We start from the raw sequence: 17,683 nt of genomic DNA, 5'->3' as shown, positions 1-17,683 counted from the left end.
ATGTTTAATTATATCTATATAAATTATGATATAATATTATTTATATTTTACATATTGCATTTAACATATGTATGTAAAAAATAAAACAATATTTAAATAAAAAATTATATATGCATAAATGTTTAACATGTGTAAAATATAATAAATTCGTTAAATCAAACCGTGACAAATGAAACATGTATGGTATAACTTATGTAAGTTACAATAAATACCTTGAATTAAACTGTCACATGGAACATGTATAGTATAACACGTTTACATCATATTATTATTTTTTATTAAAATTCAAGTTTATGTTTATTTTATTTTATTTTAAAATTTACAATTTTGCATCAGATTACTTTCTAACTACTGAGTAACAGAACCCTAGCCTTCCTTCCCTTCAGACTTCAGTGTACAGTCCTCTCCTTCACCCAAAACACAGTTACATTCAGTCACTCTGTTAATCGCCGGTCGCCGGTCGCCCCCTCCTGCCTCCTTTCTTCCTCTCCCTGTCTCTCACAATCTTCCTCTCAGTCGTACTCGATCCATCGATCAACAGAGCCACTGTGTCCCTTCCATCGTGCCGCTAATCTCGCCGGAAACCTAAACTAGCCCGAAAACCCCAAAATCAAAGATTAGTCCGCTAACTGCTCCTGCCTTGTGACTCCCCTGACCATTAAGAGGTGTTAAAGTTGATTATAATTCCAACATATCGTCCTCTTCCTCTGATTCTATTTCCATCGCCACCGTCGATCAGGTAAATGCCAATCACTCTCCTACCGTTGCTTTCACTTCATTTCTAGTTAAATTACTGTCCCTTAGTCAAACATTCTAGCTTTTTTTCTCTTGAAGCTATATTTCCTGTTGACTTCAATTTCTTCCAATAAACTAATAATCTGAATTTCCAATTTTTTAAAATGAAATTATGATCTTCAATTGTTCAATTACATTGTCTCCTCCCTCTTCTTATCATTATTCGCCCTGTTTTTTTTTTTTTATATATTTAATATATACTAATAACCAGTGGTTTATGTGGTAAAATGTTCACTTCTTATTTTAGTGTCGCAACTTTTATCAATTAATGGCTACTTTTTTTTTTCTTTATCACTAGTTTTAACTTTTAAATGACCAGGTTAGTCTGAAAATGTTAATACATATTTATTTACTGGACAGTTTTTTTCTTTTAAGTTAATGACTGAACAATTTGATAAATTCGTTTTTTTCCAATAAATTTATTGCTTTTTTCCAGAATGTAAGAGGCTTATACTGGTAAAGTTTCTAGTTCAATAAACAGATTGATAATTGAAAACATGCTTCATTTTCCTTTTCTTTTTTTTTTTTTTTAGTTTTTTGTTTTCACGTATTCTGTTTCCTCTTTCTCTTTATCAAGTTTAATTGGAATGTCCACCTTTTTTTACTGAAACATCACTTGTGGTCTGGAGGTTGGAGACTAGGACTTGGATTAGTGTAATTTACACTGTCTAGATGTGTAATAAGCTACTGTTTAGTACTCAGAATTAGAGCCTTAGAGGGTACAAATGGGTTGGCATGGCTAGTCATAAATGGATAGTTGTTTATTATTTTAACCATGTATATCCGTGTTAGTCATGTCTATTCTTGTATACTTGTATTGGTGTTAATTATATCTATTTGTGTGTGTCTTGTTAAACAAATTAATTATAAATGAGTTAATCATGTCGTGTCATGTATAACATATATTATAAACGTGTTGTGTTCGTATTTAGGATTTAATACGTTTTGTAATTCATGTCACGCACGTGTTTCAACACCCCACAAAACATGACACAGATATACTAATTGCTACATCCCTTCTTTCAGTTTCTTTTTCCCTCTTTCACTTATTACTTTGTGAAACTGACTTCCAAAACTCTCTCTAAACCGTAAACCATCATACCTGCCTCTCTCCATCTCACTCTCCCTTCTCCACTGAGCTCGCCGCTGGCCTTGCTCCAGCACTCCGGGCATAACCTATAAATATTTCTCTCTTCTCTTTACCTTTCTTCCTCTTGTCCTTCTCTTTGGAGTCCTCTCTCCGCAACTAAAATTCTTTTTATTTTCAACAAAATTCACCAGATGATTAGTTACGAGGGTTAGCTCAAGAAAGCGGAGGGTAAAAGCTGAAGATGGATTTGTCTCCATTCAAGCAGGACATTGATGAGCTTATTCTTGAATTTGTCCAGGTACAGTCTTTTCTATTCCTTTCTCAATTTTATCATAGTCTTGGTTGTGGGTGTTAGTTTTAAACTTTTAATGGTAATTGTTTGATTTTATATTGACAGAGTGAATTGACAACTTTGAATGACATGAAGAGAGTATGGTTATCGAGGAAATTCTCATACATTTATGAGGCCAGTCCTTCTACAAACTTAGCTTTCTTTATGCAATCACTCTATGCCCATACTATTGGTATGTCAAAGTCTCTTTTTTTCCTTTCTTTTGTTACTTTAAGTTCCGTTTGGTTGTTATTTTTGCTACTTTCTTTTTGGTTCTAAAAATGAGGAAAAATTGCCTTTTGATTTTTTGTCCTTTGCTGACTATCCTATGCTTTTATGCAGGTTACATGGTCAATGTTGATTCTTTATCTCACAGACTAGGAGCGCTCTATTGCCTCTACTGCCTCTATGAAACTCAACCATTCAAACCAGCTTTCAAGATTTATCTCTCACTGGGTATATTTGTACAATTACTTCAGATTATTTCCACTAAATGGTATTTACAGTGATAATGTGATACTTCTATCTTAAAACACAGTTCGTTACAACAACTAAGAATAATGAGAATGGCAATGCTAAAATTATTTTTGATTACCAGGCATCCCCTGTTTTGCCCCCTCTATGTTTTTTTGTTGTTCTTCTTCTTCCCTTTTTCTTTTTGCCTTACTATCGAATCCTTAACTGACAGGAGAGCTGAAGAAGCTTAAAAGCCTTGTTGCTGAGGCAAAAGAAATGGGTATAAAAGTAGTGTCTACTTTGGTGAAAAAGATGCTGGAAAAAAATATGTTTCTGTTTGGGTTTGTGGACTTAAATGAAGGTTCAGTTAGTGAGACAATTAACAGTCTGACAAAATTACAAGATGCGCGAATACAAGTTGCATATGAGAAGTAGGTTCAGATATCTATCGTTTACTAGTTTGTTTTATTATATTTGTTATGGTTTTTGTTTTAACATTTCTTTATGTCTTTGCTGGTTTCCTTTTCACTAATAGGTTATTTACCGATACTGAGATTGAGCAATACCTCCACATGGACTTGGTATGTTATACAACTCGTGAAATAAAATTATGAGAGGAAGCTTTTGTGGCAGATATTAATTTTCCTATATACTGCCATGACTACTATTAGAAGGGACACAATTGCCTTCTAATTGTAAGTGGTGCTGACAATGTTGTTTGAAATAAAAGCTGTGACTTGTTCTTAGCTGGTTGCAATCCATGAATACTGCAGAAGACATTTGTATGTTAAATTTAGATCTGTATGTTCAATTTTGTCTTGTTGGATAGGCCTAGAATTTCACTTGCATGCTCCCATTCTGTAGACAACAAGAGCTTTAGAATATATGCAATGTGTGCCATGAATTTGCTCTTGTAATCCTTATTTAATTAGGTTTTGCGATAAAATACTTCCAATTATGTGATACGTGCTCTTAATGCTCAATGTACTAGGGTATGGAGGTTGACCTTAATATGATAAAGAAAATGTCCACAGAATATGCAGTGGCCAAGAAACAAGCCATTGAAGGTACAATTTTTGCTATTTCTCTGGCACTCTATCAGCCATTACAATATGCCTAAACATGACTATATATTTTTGAACTGATTACTTTAATACGGGGATATGGTGTTATGCTTATCATTTTGGGCCTGGATTGAAGTGCATTTGACTTTGAGGATGTCCTTAGTAAATGAGCATTTTTATGTAGCAAATATTGAGCACCTTGATTTGGTATTATATGTGTTATGTCTCTTGGTCAGTTACACTTGCCTTTTCCCATATTTCATAAACCTATATTGATGAATATCATGAACTCTATTAGTATTTTCCCAATAATAGTGATCATAATAATGAATCTAAACGCCAATATTATTTATCTCAAAAATATTTTGAAATATAAGTCATCCATGTCCATGATTTCGTCATTTCATTTTGTTGGTAAATTATTTCTCCATGAATATCTTTAAATTTTTGTTTTCCTTTGCTGCTTCCCTCTGCATTAATATTAAAATTCTGCATTACCTATAGTGCCAAATTAATCTCTAAAACTTTTCTACTCATGGCTTGTGTAGCTACTTTTCCTGTTTGCCTGGTTTTAACCTGTTTATGATTTCTTTTATTTCAGAAGTATCTAATCATTTTCTTATTCTGTTTTAAATTTAATTTCTTCTTAAAGAGGCCAGAGAGGTTGTGGATGTCCGGAACATAAAACATATATCAGAAAATACGGAATCTCTTAGTGAAATAGTGGAGAAGATAGATGAGAACTGGAACAACCAAAGAGAAGCGTTTTATCAGCGGACTGGAATGAACCAAAAGCTGGCTGAAGAGGAACAACTGCAAGAAAATGAGCGGGAAAACAATGTTGCTGATGAAGTTTTACAGCTACTATATCAACATGATTAAATTCTTTTCCCCAAGAATTCATTTTAATGCAGGGCATCGTCCCCTGATTTTTGTCAAACTAATAGTGTCAGAGGTGGTTTTGGTTTTGGTTTTGGTATCATTTGTAATTATGTTAGTAATAATGAAATATAAAATCAATATCGTTATATATATATATATATATATATATATATATATATATATATATATAGAAACGGGCACCTGAATTTGAAGACATGTAAAATGTTTTCTATGAAAATGTTTAATGAAATTTCAGTTATCAGAAATTTGCACTTTGATTATTCAATAGTCTGAAAGTGTTGTTCCAGATGCTAGAGCTGTTAAGCAATGGCAGGTGAAACCATTGTGTTGTGTTGTGTTGTAACGGTAGTAACGTGCCCACTTGCCTGGGCGGAATTATAAGGGTTCTGGGCTCTAGCCGAAGCTCCCGTTTGCGTTTGCCCCCAAAATTGCTTTAAAAGATAAAATGTTGAAGGATCTATGTGGGAGGCTTTGGAGAGATGAGTAAAAATGTTACGAGATAAATGGAATTTGATTAGATTTCATATTTGGTGAACCTTTGCTCAAGCAAAAGACAAAAAATTTTAGGACATCAAATTTTAGGTTAACTTGGTTCTTGAACTGCAGCTGTAAACGTGGTCCATAGGGGGAAAGGAAACAAGCTTGAATAGCAAGAAGAAACTTTTATTTCAATTTCTTCACTCCATCTTGATACATAAAATGAATAAAACTTTTATTTCAATTTCTTCCCTCCATCTTGATACATAAAATGAATAAATGGGTAAAAAATATGAGGGAATATAAGCATAAACCCCAACCAGAGCAAAACCTACTACTTTCCAACATATCCCTTTAGTGAATATGACACTCTAGTAACCTGCTGCATCAAACTCATAACTCAACTTCAACAACATGGACCTTTTGCCCTTCTTCAGGCAATTTTTCCAAGCTGAACTTTACCAATCCAGACAATGAATCATAATCGAATTCAACTTCATTAGATCCAACTGTGCACTTTCTTGGTTTAGCTGATGAATAAGCACCAAAGTTGCCACAACCTTTAATCTCCATGCAAACTTTCCCTACCAATTCATTACTAGAATTCTCCAATCTCACACCGCCTAAACTGCTGCTTTCACCTCCATATCCAACATCAAGCTCTGATAACTTGCCACCAGCTTTAGTTTCATATTTTAGCCCCTCAATGGCACCACCCGAGTTGTACATATTGATGAGTCCCAAGGGCGCAAAACTGAATCCTGGTGCCAAAACCTTGATAGGTGTTAGTGTGAAGATTTCATGCTCAAGGACCTTCAGGGACACTGGCATGGCTGCATTGTATGGAAGGGTGATTAGTTCACTGGTCCGGTGACAGTAAACTGCACAGTCACCAGTCCAGTCAGGGTCCAAGGAGGCCTCTGCAATGAGGTGGACATCACGGCCCTTTACATGGGCCGATATGGACTCCGTATTGGTTTGGTGGAAAGTATTTTTTCTTGCAGCGCTGCTCCATGCTGCGCCTTGGCAGTTGTACACACCAAGAACCCCGGTGTACTTGTTCATGTTCCATATCTTCAACAAGCTGCAATCAAAGAAAGAGTATAACAGTAAGGAAGTGCCAACGAGTATAACAACATATCAAAATTAATATGTGTTTACTAATGGAGCTTTTTAAACCAAATTTAACTTCCAAGGCTTGTAGAATTTTCATATCAACAACATCAAAGTCCTAATATGTAAAAAGTTAAGCAAGAAAAAGGCTATGTTCTAACATTTTTTTATTTCTATCCCATTCCACACAAGGAGAGTGAAAAAGCTAAGCTTACCTAACGCCATCACGGGCTGGATCTGTAAACAAGCAATCACGAGTGGGTCGTCCAGGCAAACGAGCCCGGAGGATCGACCCATCAGGCAACACCAATTTCTTCAGAAGCTCAAAGTTGTGCCTTCCGGGCGCATCACTGTTGCAAAGAAAAGCTTAACGTTTAGCCACCAATAACCATGAACTCGTAACCAAAACAATTTTGATCATAAACGAAGCAAACAAAAGGGGCCGATGGGGTTGGCCTACTTAGTCCTTACCTAACATAGAGGGGGCCACCACTAATAGCACGTGCTGAGGCGTGGTACTCGGCGACCGGATGAAGAGAGTGGAACATGTCCCAATCCGGTTGCATGAATTCCCCAAGGAAAATACTGTTGTAAGCCACCGCCGCAATGTGGATGGTGTGTGATACTGGGTCACGCGGGTAGAAATCATCTGATGCTCTCACCACCGCCGTCTGTTTCGAACTGTTTCCGCACAACTCCAAAATCAGAACAAACAAAACCCCCCAAAAAAATTCAATTAAAAAAAAAGAAATGAAAGGAGGAGAAAATTACCAGTATAGTGCATCAGTGTTATGGCTCATGCAAGCGATAATCCCATTATCGGGAAAATTCCTCCCCACCGAGCCATCAAGAGCCTGATGATATTGCCTCGTCAACTCCACCCTTCCACCCAACCGAGCTCCAAGTGTTTCCAAAATGCACTGCACGTCCACCTTTACTCCATCTATACCCGCATCCGCCAGATAACTGTGCAGCTCAGTGTAAAACTTGTACACATTTTTTGGATTCACCAAACCCAACCCTTGAACCGCTATCGCGTCAGTTTTACAACCCGGTTCATTATCCACCACTCCGTTCGAAACCATCGGGTACCGAATTTTCGATCCGTATCCTTCCATTTCCTCAACTCCGGGCCGCACTCCACCCCAGTACCCCGTAATCGCGTGCCAGACGTACACATAATTTAAACCGTATTTTTCTTTCGCAATCTTGACGATGTTTTTGATCCCCACCGTTGGATCATCCTTCTTTCGGAATTTCTTGTTTTCTGTTATCCCGGTCAAACGAAGCAACGGCTGTTGTTTTGTTTCGGCCTGATCGGCCGATGACGATGAATTTTCTTCTTGCTGGGGATCCCCACCGACAGATTGCCATCCGTCGTCGATGATGACGAACTTCGGAGGGGTCCCACCGGAAGCTAAAGACTCGAGCCCAGCTTCGACGCCTTCTTGAGTAACGTCTTGGTAAAACGCGTCCCAGGTGCACCACCCAAAATAGTCAACGATTCCAGGTAATTTTTTCTCGTGCCGTTGACGGAACGTTTTGAGATGCAATTTGACGGCCCTGATTGCTTCCGTGATTGTGCTGAAAGGATCGATACCAGCGTGGATAAAAATGGAATGGGTAAACGACGACGCTTTGGTGTCGGCGTCGCCACTCTCTAAACACAGTTCTAGCTGGTCGTTTTGGTTCCCCTGTAAGACGGCTCGAAATGAGCCTTCAATCAAAGGGAGGAATACGGTGTAGACGATCTGATTTTCTTCGGTTGAGTCAAGGTTGGACCCTTCTTTGGTTTCGACCAATAGGAATTGAGTCTCGAGAGGAATGTCTTTGCCTTGATCTCCCATTTTCTGGGCCATCCACCATAACTTAAACCTAAAGCAGGACATGAACCGGACGTCGCGTAAAGTGCCGATGGGGACCACATGCCTGCTGTTATCTTCATCAAAAACCGCTCCCAGGAAAACTCCCTCGACCGGACCGGATGCTGTACCGGACGTCGCGATCACATTTTCGGGAACTCCGGTTAGGATTGTCTGGTCCTTTACAATTAATTTCCTCTCAGCGATCCTAGCTGCAAGTTTAATCGTCATTCCTTCTAACTCATCTCCTTCTTTGTATATGTTCTTACAAAGGTGGGTTTAAATCACTTCTCTGCAAATCCGAAAAATACCCATTCAGAAACCATAAATTCAAAACAGCAAAAACTTGAAAGGAAATAAAATGAGAGCTCCTAATTACCTTAAAAGACAAAACCGACAACGCTGGATTCGGAGAAACTCTGGAAACTCCAACACCTGAAATAGCAGAATTGAAATGTTTCTGAAAAAATTGCTTTGAAAAGCTTTGGAAGAACAGTAAACTTCGAGGTTGATTAGATTTGTAGTGAAGGTAAATGGAAGGAAGACTCCTATTTATAGCTAAGAATCGTGAACTGTAACAAGAAGTATTTGACACCATTTTTTTCCTTCTTTCGTCGTCCCGCACTTTCTTGTCGGGTTTAATAATGTTTTCGCTCTACCTATCAAACGGGGCGGATCGCCTTAAGTCTGTTAAGCCGTTGAACTTGACGGTAGATTAGATTGCCACGTCTGCTCCACGTTGTACCAATCATATTTGTAGGTTTATTTAGACCGACCCGAAAGCTTTCTTCAGTTTCAGGGTACTGTTTTCGTGTTGCCGTGGATTATTATTATTATTTTTTTAAATGCAGGATGATTACTGTCCTCGTAAGCACTATTTGACGTCTCTTATGCGCTTAACCAAAAACCAAACGCGTAGCTTTGGCCTTTTAATTTCCACGTGGCACACCACATTAAATGGCTGCTTTTTAGAAATTTCTTTATAAAATTTTACAAGGCAAGGGACTTTTTTTTTATTATTTTTTACTGTTGAAATTAAACAAGAGGCAGAAAAATCTTCGCGTATAGGAAAATATCGAATACGTAACGGGGAACGAAGACACCAACCATGAAGAATGATTGATTATCCATGTCAGAAGTTCATGGGATGGACCCATATTTTCGATAAATTAAATGGTTTATGCCTTTTTGGGTAAGGAGCTAAGGGGGAACGAGCCAAACATGGCGAGTGGGCTGCACCTTTCCCTGAAACTAGGAGAGATCTGGAATCAGGAATTTCCTTTATTTTTGTAATTGATATTTTTGTTTTGAAGTTTGATATATAGTAATAATAAAACAATATCCATGATCAATTAATAGATTTTTTTTTAAATGGTAACGGAAATGATGTCATCATTTCAAAAAGTGAAGCATCAATAATCTAGTAACGGATTCAATCAGTGCTAGAATTGGTGCCAGAATTTTTTTTTTTTTTTTGGGTGCTTTTTGGTAGTAATAATTTTGATGATACGACCTGTTCCATTTCACAAGGGAAAATTAAGGTTGTCTTGCCTCGGTTGCTGTTTCTTTGGGAGAGAATTGATGCACCATTAGCAATGAATCTGGACAAATTCAGATGGGAATGGATACATTTTGTTGAGAAACAAACAAAAGCTAAACTAATTAAAGATGAATTTTTGAAACTTGTCCCATCGACGATGAGATTTATTTGTCTGAACCCGGGGGCTCCATTGGTTCATCCTTTTTAGGGGTAATAGCGTTCCCATGGGGTTGGGTTTTATCCATTAATTCAAGTTCGTCCTTTTTACACTTTGATAGAGCTAAATTCGTTGGTAGAAAGCTAGAATCAAAGACTATGCAAGAATTAAGGGTTTACCTCAACCAATTCATGCAATTTTTTTTAAAAATTAACATTTAATAAATTTAAAATTAAAATTTAATAAATAATCTTTTCATTTATTTTAAACCTCTTTTGTACAAAAATTAATTATGGTACACGATAATCTCTCTAAACTCTAAAGGATAAACCTAAGAGATTGAACAAATTAAATTTAAGCCATGACTCAGTAAAAGAAAACTGTATTAATTAATGTCTTCACAAAAACAAATTAATGCCTTAATCCAGAATACGGGGAAAATGCATCTAATCTAATAATAATAGGTTTATACGAAAATTACAAAAGTTTCATTTTCGTGTATATATTTGTATATATATAGAAACACGTAAATCTAATGTGTCAACTTTTAGGATTTTTTTTTTTCCTTTTACCTTGGAGACTATACGTGGAGTCTTACGCTTGGTACATATTTGGATAAAGATTTAATCACGCCTCATATATGACATATTAGCTGAGCTTTACAGTTGGTTCGAATCATCAATTGTTGATCGTATTAGGTCAAATTTCACCTTGATATTATCTCATCTAACAAGATTTGTTCTTTGAATTTTCCAGTTTTCCAGAACATGTACCAAATTCAATGCCACGTTCGACGATATTTGCTTCAAAAAGCAAGAACCAACAAAACTAGAATCCCACGGCAGTCTTAATCCAGGGTTTGCATAATAATAATAATATTATTATTATTATTATTAACATTTTTTCTTGAGCAACCAACCTATCAACATCAATAATCAAACCATTTGTTGCTTCTTCCATAACTGTGGATATGATAATTTATATATTTATGTTATAGTTATCTTGTGTTAAATATGAGTAAACATAAAATTACATGTTCACATGATAAATGCAAAATATTTTTTTATTAAATTTATATATATATATATATTTTAATTATAAATTACATTAATTTCATATCATATTAACATGTTATATTTAAAATTATCATATCAATATCACGATCACTTTTGTTTCTTGAATTTTTCATGTAAGTAAGTAGTAGCTATTTTGGCCTATAGGTAAAATTTTGTTTGGCAGGAGACATGACCTCATTTTTTTCGGGAGCCCATGGAGGCATGATTACAAAGTTGGTATAGAGTTAAAACTATTTTTGAATTATAATTTAATAATCATTTAAGTTTTTAATATTTTATTATAATTAATCAAGTTTTTAATTTTTTATTTCGATTTAATTAAATTTTGAATCTTTAAATAAGCGAAACAAACTTTAATCAATAAATCTACAAATTATAATTTATTAAACCCTTAAAGGAATATTAGAGAAAAGATAGAAAATAGAAATAAAATAAAAAAAGAAAATTTTTTAATTGCATTAAACCATAAATTTTAATCCATTTTTGTTAGATAATGAAGAGCACTTCAAGGCAAAATTCAATTTTGCATGATTATTTGTTATTTATTTTCTTGTATTCATATTGTAAAATCCCTAATAGTTAGCTAAATCCCAAATCTTTAGTTCTAGAATAATACATGTTTATATATATATATATATATATATATTCACTACTTCTTTAATGAAAGATAAGTTTTTCTAACTTTAAACCTAACATGGTGTCAAACCAAGTTTTCTCCTGTGTTACTTTTATGTGAAAAGTTCATCTCTTATATTTCATTAAAAGTAGTTTGTGTATTTCTATTTTTCAATATGTCCATAGGTACACCTAAAATGTCTCAAATCTTCTTACTTAAATAGAATATTTCCTCAATTCACCTATTTCAAATCCATCTAGTTCACACTTTCTTTACCACTTAAACAACTCAAGAACACCATTAGTCTCTGCTTTGTTAATAGGCGAGAATTATTCTTATTGGAATCAAGTCATGACAACAGTTTTGAGTGCCAAAAATAAATTGGTTTTGTGAATGGAACTCAAACAAAACCATATTCCTCTTCTTCACTTTTCTTGCTTTGGAATTGTTCCAATGACATGGTCAAGTCTTGGATTCTCAATGCCGTCTCAAAGGAAATTGCATCTAGTATCATGTTTGAGTCTTTGGTATTTGATATGTAGGCTAATTTGCGAGAAAGGTACACATAATTGAAAGCTCCACAAGTTTATGAACTTCGTTGTGATATTACTATTACAATACAGAACAATGATACTATTAGTGCTTATTATATTAAATTAAAGTCATTATGGGATGAACTTAGTGTGTATAAGATTTTACTGCCTTGTAGTTATGGCTCTTTTAAGGCACTTCATGATTATCAACAAAAAGAGAAATTGACAAAATTTCTTATGGGTCTAAATGAGTCTTATAATAACATTTAACAACAGATTTTACTTATGAATGCTCTTTCCACCATTAAATGAGCTTCTTCTTTACTTCTTCAAGAAAAGAAACAATGTCAAGTCACTACCATCCCTAGTATCAATTCTAAAAGTGCTGCTATTGCTGTTTCCAATAGAGGCCCATCATATTTTCAAAATAGTTCCAAGTCCCTTTAGAGATTAAGCCCAACTTGCAATTATTGTAAATTGGCAAGACACATAAAGAGTAAGTGTTACAAATTGAATGATTATCTTTTAAGCCACAAGTTTCATCTAAGTTCTAAAGTGTTATCAAATTCTAAACCTAAATGATCTAGTGACGCTAAGGTAGTTCACTCATCCAATATGGCATTTTAGACAACTAATTAAATTTAACAACTCCTTAGTTTTCTGCGTAATGCCCAATCACCTCAAGTTAATTTTACAACTATAGTTTTTTGCCATAACCCTCATGTGCTTATACTAATGCATCTCACATTTCACCTGTATAATTACCAAATGGTTCTTTTGTTAAAGTTTCTTATGTTGGTTTAGTTTATTTAACTCTCACATTATTATTAGAAAATGTTTTATTAATTTCTTTTTTTGGTTATAACCTTCTTTCCATCAACAAGTTAACTTCACAATTTTTCATTTTTATTGTCCTTTATTAACTTTACAATTTTTCATTTTTTTTGTCTTGTACATGGATCAATGTTTTTTTCAAGACCTATCTGTGGTGGAAACAATTGGAGTGGCTAAAAATGTTAATGGACTCTATCATTTTTATTTTGGAAAGGCTATGTCAAATGCTTGTTTAGTTTCTTTACCTTCCAATGATCTATGGCATCTTCGTTTAGGGCATTTTTCATTTTTTAGATTATCGATATTAACAAAGTTGAATAATAACATTAAAGTTCCTCGCTCTTTTTGTTAGTGTCACACTTGTCACATTGCTAAATAAAAACATTTGCCTTTTTCTTTAAGTTTTATTTCTATTCATGGACCTTTTGATCTTATTCACTGTGACATTTGGGGGATTTATTCTACACCTACTCATTCAAGTGCTTAATTTTTCTTAACCATAGTTAATGATTTTTCAAGAAGCACTTAGGTTTTTCTTATGCAACATAAATCAGAGGTCTTTTATCTCTTTAAAAAAAATTTTGCATATTTTAAAACCCAATTCAATTATACCATCAAAGCACTTCACACCGATAATGGACTTGAATTTTTCTTTAAAAAAAGTATTAATTTTCTTAATGAACAAGGTGTAATCCATTAACATAGTTGTGTTGAAACTCTACAATAAAATGGGGTAGCTAAGCTTAAGCAAAGACATATTTTAAAAGTTACCAGAGCTTTGAGATTTCAAGCAAACTTACCTTTATCTTTTTAGGGAGATTGTGTTCTTACTGCTACATATCACATTAATTGACTTCCTACATGTTTACTTCATAATAAAACCCCACATGAAATTTTTTTTCAAAAACCAACTCCATATAATCATTTTAAAGTCTTTGGTTGTCTTTGTTATGCCACCACTTTATCTTTTAATCGAGATAAATTTGGTGCACGTGCTAAACAATGCATTTTTTGTTGGATATTCTTTGTGTAAAGTAAGGTATGGCTTATATGATTTACAAACACAAAAATACTTTGTTAGTAGGGATGTTATTTTTTATCAAACATTTTTTCCTTTCCAACAAAATAATAATACCACTTCCACTAACAAATATATTGTTTTACCCTTGCTTATGGCAAACACCACTCCTTTTTATTTCTATTTACATGACACGTCTCATGTGGACACTCTTACCTCCATATGTGTCACATTACATGATTCATTAAATTCAATAAAGAATTCTTCGTCAGTGTCTTTGCCAACAACTTCTAATCCATCATTGGTCACTCCTTCCACAACCTTTGATCCACCAAATCAGCCATAATAAACCATTTGTTTACCAATCTATCTCAAAGGTTATCATTGCAACAATGCTTATACTCAATCACTTTCATCATCTTTTTCAACTTGAGGTACACGCTATCCTATTTCTAATTTTTTATCATATTATAAATTATCTTCATCTTATAATTCTTTTGTATTAAGCATTACTTCCATCATTGAGCTTAAAACATATCATGAGGCTATTACAAATCCTAAATAGAGAGATGCCATTAATCCTGAACTACAAGCTTTGGAAAAATAATAATACTTAGAGCATTGTTGATTTGTTTTATGATAAAACTCTTATTGAATCTAAATGGGTTTTTAAAGTAAAATAAAAATAAGATGGTATGATGGAATGATACAAAGCTAGACTTGTAACCAAAGGCTACACTTAACAAGAAGGAACTAATTTTTATGAGATTTTTGCATCGAATGCCAATATGACTATTGTTTAGTGCCTCTTAGTTATTTCTTCTACAAAAAATTGGCCTTTGCATCAATTAGATGTTCAAAATGCTTTTTTCATGTTGATCTTGATGAAAAAAATTTGTATGTCACTTCCACCTGGGTTTTCTTGTAAGGGAGAACGTTCTATTTACAAGTTACATAAATGCTTATATGGTTTAAAGCAAGCATTACGACAGTGGTTTTCAAAATTTTCTGTAGCTCTTTTATCTGATGATTTTATTCAATCTTAAGCTGATTATTCCTTATTTACTAAATCTTATTCTAGTGGCTTCTTGGCAGTATTGGTTTATGTCAATGTTATTGTTGTTACCAGAAGTAATCTTTGCCTTATTAAGTCTTTTAAGAAAACACTTCACCAGCAATTCCATTTGAAAATTTTGGGCACTTTAAAGTATTTTCTTAGCTTAGAAGTTGCTTGCTCCAAATAAAAAATTCATTTGTTTGAAAGAAAATGCATCCTTGAACTTATTTTTGACACGGGCTTGCTAGAAGCACAACCTTTATATATTTCTATGAAACAACACACTAAGTTATCTGCTTTGGAAGAAGAAATGTTGTCTGATCCATCTCAATATAAATATTTCATTGACAGACTTATTTACTTAACAATTACAAGACTAGACATCACTTATTCTGTGCATATTCTTAGTCAGTTTATGAATCAACCATGAAAGCCATATATGGAAGCTATCATTCGCCTTGTTCTTTATCTCAAATCATCGTCAGGATCAAAAATATTTTTTACCAACTTTTGATTTTCAACTTCGAGTATTCAATGATTTAAATTAGGTTAGTTGTTGATATACTCATCACTTTATCGCTAGTTTTTGTGCTTTACTTGATTCTTTGCCAACTTCTTGAAAAACTAAGAAACAACATACTTATATTTTTTTGCTGAATCTGAGTATCATGTTATGGCTTTAGCAGGTCACGAGATACTTTAGCTTCAATATTTGCTCCGTGATTTGGGTATTCAACAATGTATAGCAATTTTTTTGCATTATGATAATAAGGCTACTTTCTACATTACTGCAAATCCTATCTATCATTAATGAACTAAACACATAGAATTTGATTGTCATTTTATCTGTGAATAAATACAACAACAACTTATTTAGACTACTCATGTTTTCACCTTATATCAACTTGCAGATCTCTTCACTAAGGCATTTGAAAAGCATTAATTTCAGTATCTCCTTAGCAAATTGGGTACTCATGACATTCACTCTCCAATTTAAGGGGGAATGTTAGATTATGAAAAGCACTTCATAGCTGAAATCAATTTTGCATAATTATTTGTTATTTATTTCCTTGTATTCATATTGTAAAATCCTTAATAATTAACTAAATCCATATATTTAAGTCTAGAATAATTACATACTTGTATATATATATTCATTACTTCAATAAAACATAAGTTTTTTTTTACTATAAACCTAACAATTTTATTATTTTCATACAAAATTTTATTTTAATTGATAAAAATTTCAGCAATGTTAATTTATTTATTCAAATAAAAATTTAATTAAATATAAATAAATATTAAAAGAATTGATTGATTGTAATATGAAAATAATGGATTGTATGATTTTTTAATTATATTTAAAATATTTTTACCATTGAGCCGAACATAATCGAATCTGCAACCATTCTACTTGATGTGTACATCACCTTACATAAGAAGCGCGCCATCAGTGAACTAGGGATTAGTAAATAATAATGACACATGGGATAGGTTAAAACCATTCGAACATAAATATATGGTAGACACACACATCTATATGACATCAAAAGCATAAAACATCGTAACTTTTTTTTTTATTATCTTCACATCTTTTTGCCATACAACATGCATGACTTTGAAACTTTTACAAGCAAATACCCTTTTAGATTGAAGGGTTAAACTTTCCATTATCCTAATGACACCTATCCATTTTGGATGAGTGTAACAAGGTCTTTAAGTGATGTTTTGATGAAAGGAGACAAGTAACTGACTCAATGCATCATGGAGTTTGATTGTAGAATGTAGCTTAAATGAAAGTTAGATGATAGGTTGAGTATGTACTGAAGATAAGGTTGAGATGGAAGAGATGAGTTTTGTTAACAACTTTTAAGACAAGACATGAAAAGTATACATTGGGTGATGATTGGCAGGATTTAAAAGTGGGGTCTAGTTTGATGGCATCATTTGAATTTTTTTTTAACTAGCATATCTACGAATACTGCTTAAGGTTAGTTAATAAGAGTAAGGAATGGATATAATTTCACATCACATAGATTTCTTTTTTTCTTTTTTTGGTTTGTGGAATGAGAAATTTAAAAATATTTTAATTAAAGTTCCATTTGATAACCAAAATGACTTTTGGAAATTTATTTCCTTAATTTCATTGATTGGATGACTAAAATTCACAAAGTCAATAGAAAATAACTTTTGGTCAACAAAAAATCATAAGGCAAAACATGAAAATTATTTTTTGTTTCTTTTGGAGGGAAGACAATTTTCAAAATACATCAACACTCTAACCCAACAACTACAAGCCGCCATGAACTCGAGACACCAACTCAAACTTAGCAAGAGGTCAACTATCACCTTTTTTTTTCTTTTATTGGTGACAACCTCCTTAGATTAACTAAAAGTAACTAGTCCATTTGTTGACTTCTTTTTGCTTTTTATTGTCTTTCTTTTTCCCTTTGATTTCTCACTTTTTATGTTACCTAAAAGTGAACAACTCATAAAATCGAACATAAAAAAGTAAGTAAACAAACTCTCTTACTCTTTCTAGATCTGCTTTGTTAGAGTTAAGTTTTAACATTTATGTACTGAAATAGTCATAGCATCACCACTTACCTGTTGGGCTTCTTCTCTCTACAATAATATTCTATTTTGAAAGCTATCAAAAAGTAAGCTACCAAGCCAAATAGAAAGTTACCAAGCAACATCAATTTTTGTTAAATAGACCCATCAAGTTGCTAACCAAGAGCCAAAACCAAAAGGTATGGGA

General features: G+C 33.6%; 2 protein-coding genes and 1 pseudogene across 2 annotated transcripts; 2 read left to right on the top strand and 1 right to left on the bottom strand.

The window, feature by feature from the left end:
- The first annotated feature begins 340 nt into the window (after positions 1-340).
- Positions 341-4,764, top strand: LOC111286098 (Small nuclear RNA activating complex (SNAPc), subunit SNAP43 protein). The gene is made up of 8 exons (XM_022875893.2): positions 341-739; positions 2,077-2,183; positions 2,283-2,409; positions 2,559-2,672; positions 2,905-3,103; positions 3,208-3,253; positions 3,664-3,739; positions 4,389-4,764. Exons 2-8 carry the CDS (start codon positions 2,127-2,129, stop codon positions 4,616-4,618), a joined length of 849 nt encoding a protein of 282 aa, XP_022731628.1. The 5' UTR covers positions 341-739; positions 2,077-2,126; the 3' UTR covers positions 4,619-4,764.
- A 522-nt stretch (positions 4,765-5,286) lies between these two features.
- LOC111286096 (putative galactinol--sucrose galactosyltransferase 6) lies at positions 5,287-8,616 on the bottom strand. Its single transcript, XM_022875892.2, has 5 exons — positions 8,471-8,616; positions 7,001-8,383; positions 6,701-6,910; positions 6,445-6,579; positions 5,287-6,200 (listed from the first exon to the last, which is right to left on the bottom strand). The coding sequence occupies exons 2-5, from the start codon at positions 8,320-8,322 to the stop codon at positions 5,510-5,512; spliced, it is 2,358 nt and encodes a 785-aa protein (XP_022731627.2). The 5' UTR covers positions 8,323-8,383; positions 8,471-8,616; the 3' UTR covers positions 5,287-5,509.
- A 2,925-nt stretch (positions 8,617-11,541) lies between these two features.
- On the top strand, positions 11,542-12,470 carry LOC149518536 (uncharacterized; annotated as a pseudogene).
- The last annotated feature ends 5,213 nt before the right edge of the window (positions 12,471-17,683 follow it).

This window comes from Durio zibethinus, chromosome 6, assembly GCF_047325235.1.
Source record: "Durio zibethinus cultivar Kanyao isolate XHJ-2024 chromosome 6, ASM4732523v1, whole genome shotgun sequence".
Classification (NCBI taxonomy): domain Eukaryota; kingdom Viridiplantae; phylum Streptophyta; class Magnoliopsida; order Malvales; family Malvaceae; genus Durio; species Durio zibethinus.
This window is presented reverse-complemented; position numbering and strand designations above follow the sequence as displayed.

Bases quoted from the DNA above. Each gene is read 5' to 3' on its own strand.
- LOC111286098 (XM_022875893.2), top strand. From the start codon at position 2,127: ATGGATTTGTCTCCATTCAAGCAGGACATTGATGAGCTTATTCTTGAA. The intron at 2,184-2,282 runs GTACAGTCTTTT...TTATATTGACAG, and splicing joins TTATTCTTGAATTTGTCCAG to AGTGAATTGACAACTTTGAA. The intron at 3,254-3,663 runs GTATGTTATACA...TCAATGTACTAG, and splicing joins AATACCTCCACATGGACTTG to GGTATGGAGGTTGACCTTAA.
- LOC111286096 (XM_022875892.2), bottom strand. From the start codon at position 8,322: ATGACGATTAAACTTGCAGCTAGGATCGCTGAGAGGAAATTAATTGTA. The intron at 6,580-6,700 runs GTAAGGACTAAG...TCTTTGCAACAG, and splicing joins GGTGGCCCCCTCTATGTTAG to TGATGCGCCCGGAAGGCACA. The intron at 6,201-6,444 runs GTAAGCTTAGCT...CTTTGATTGCAG, and splicing joins CCAGCCCGTGATGGCGTTAG to CTTGTTGAAGATATGGAACA.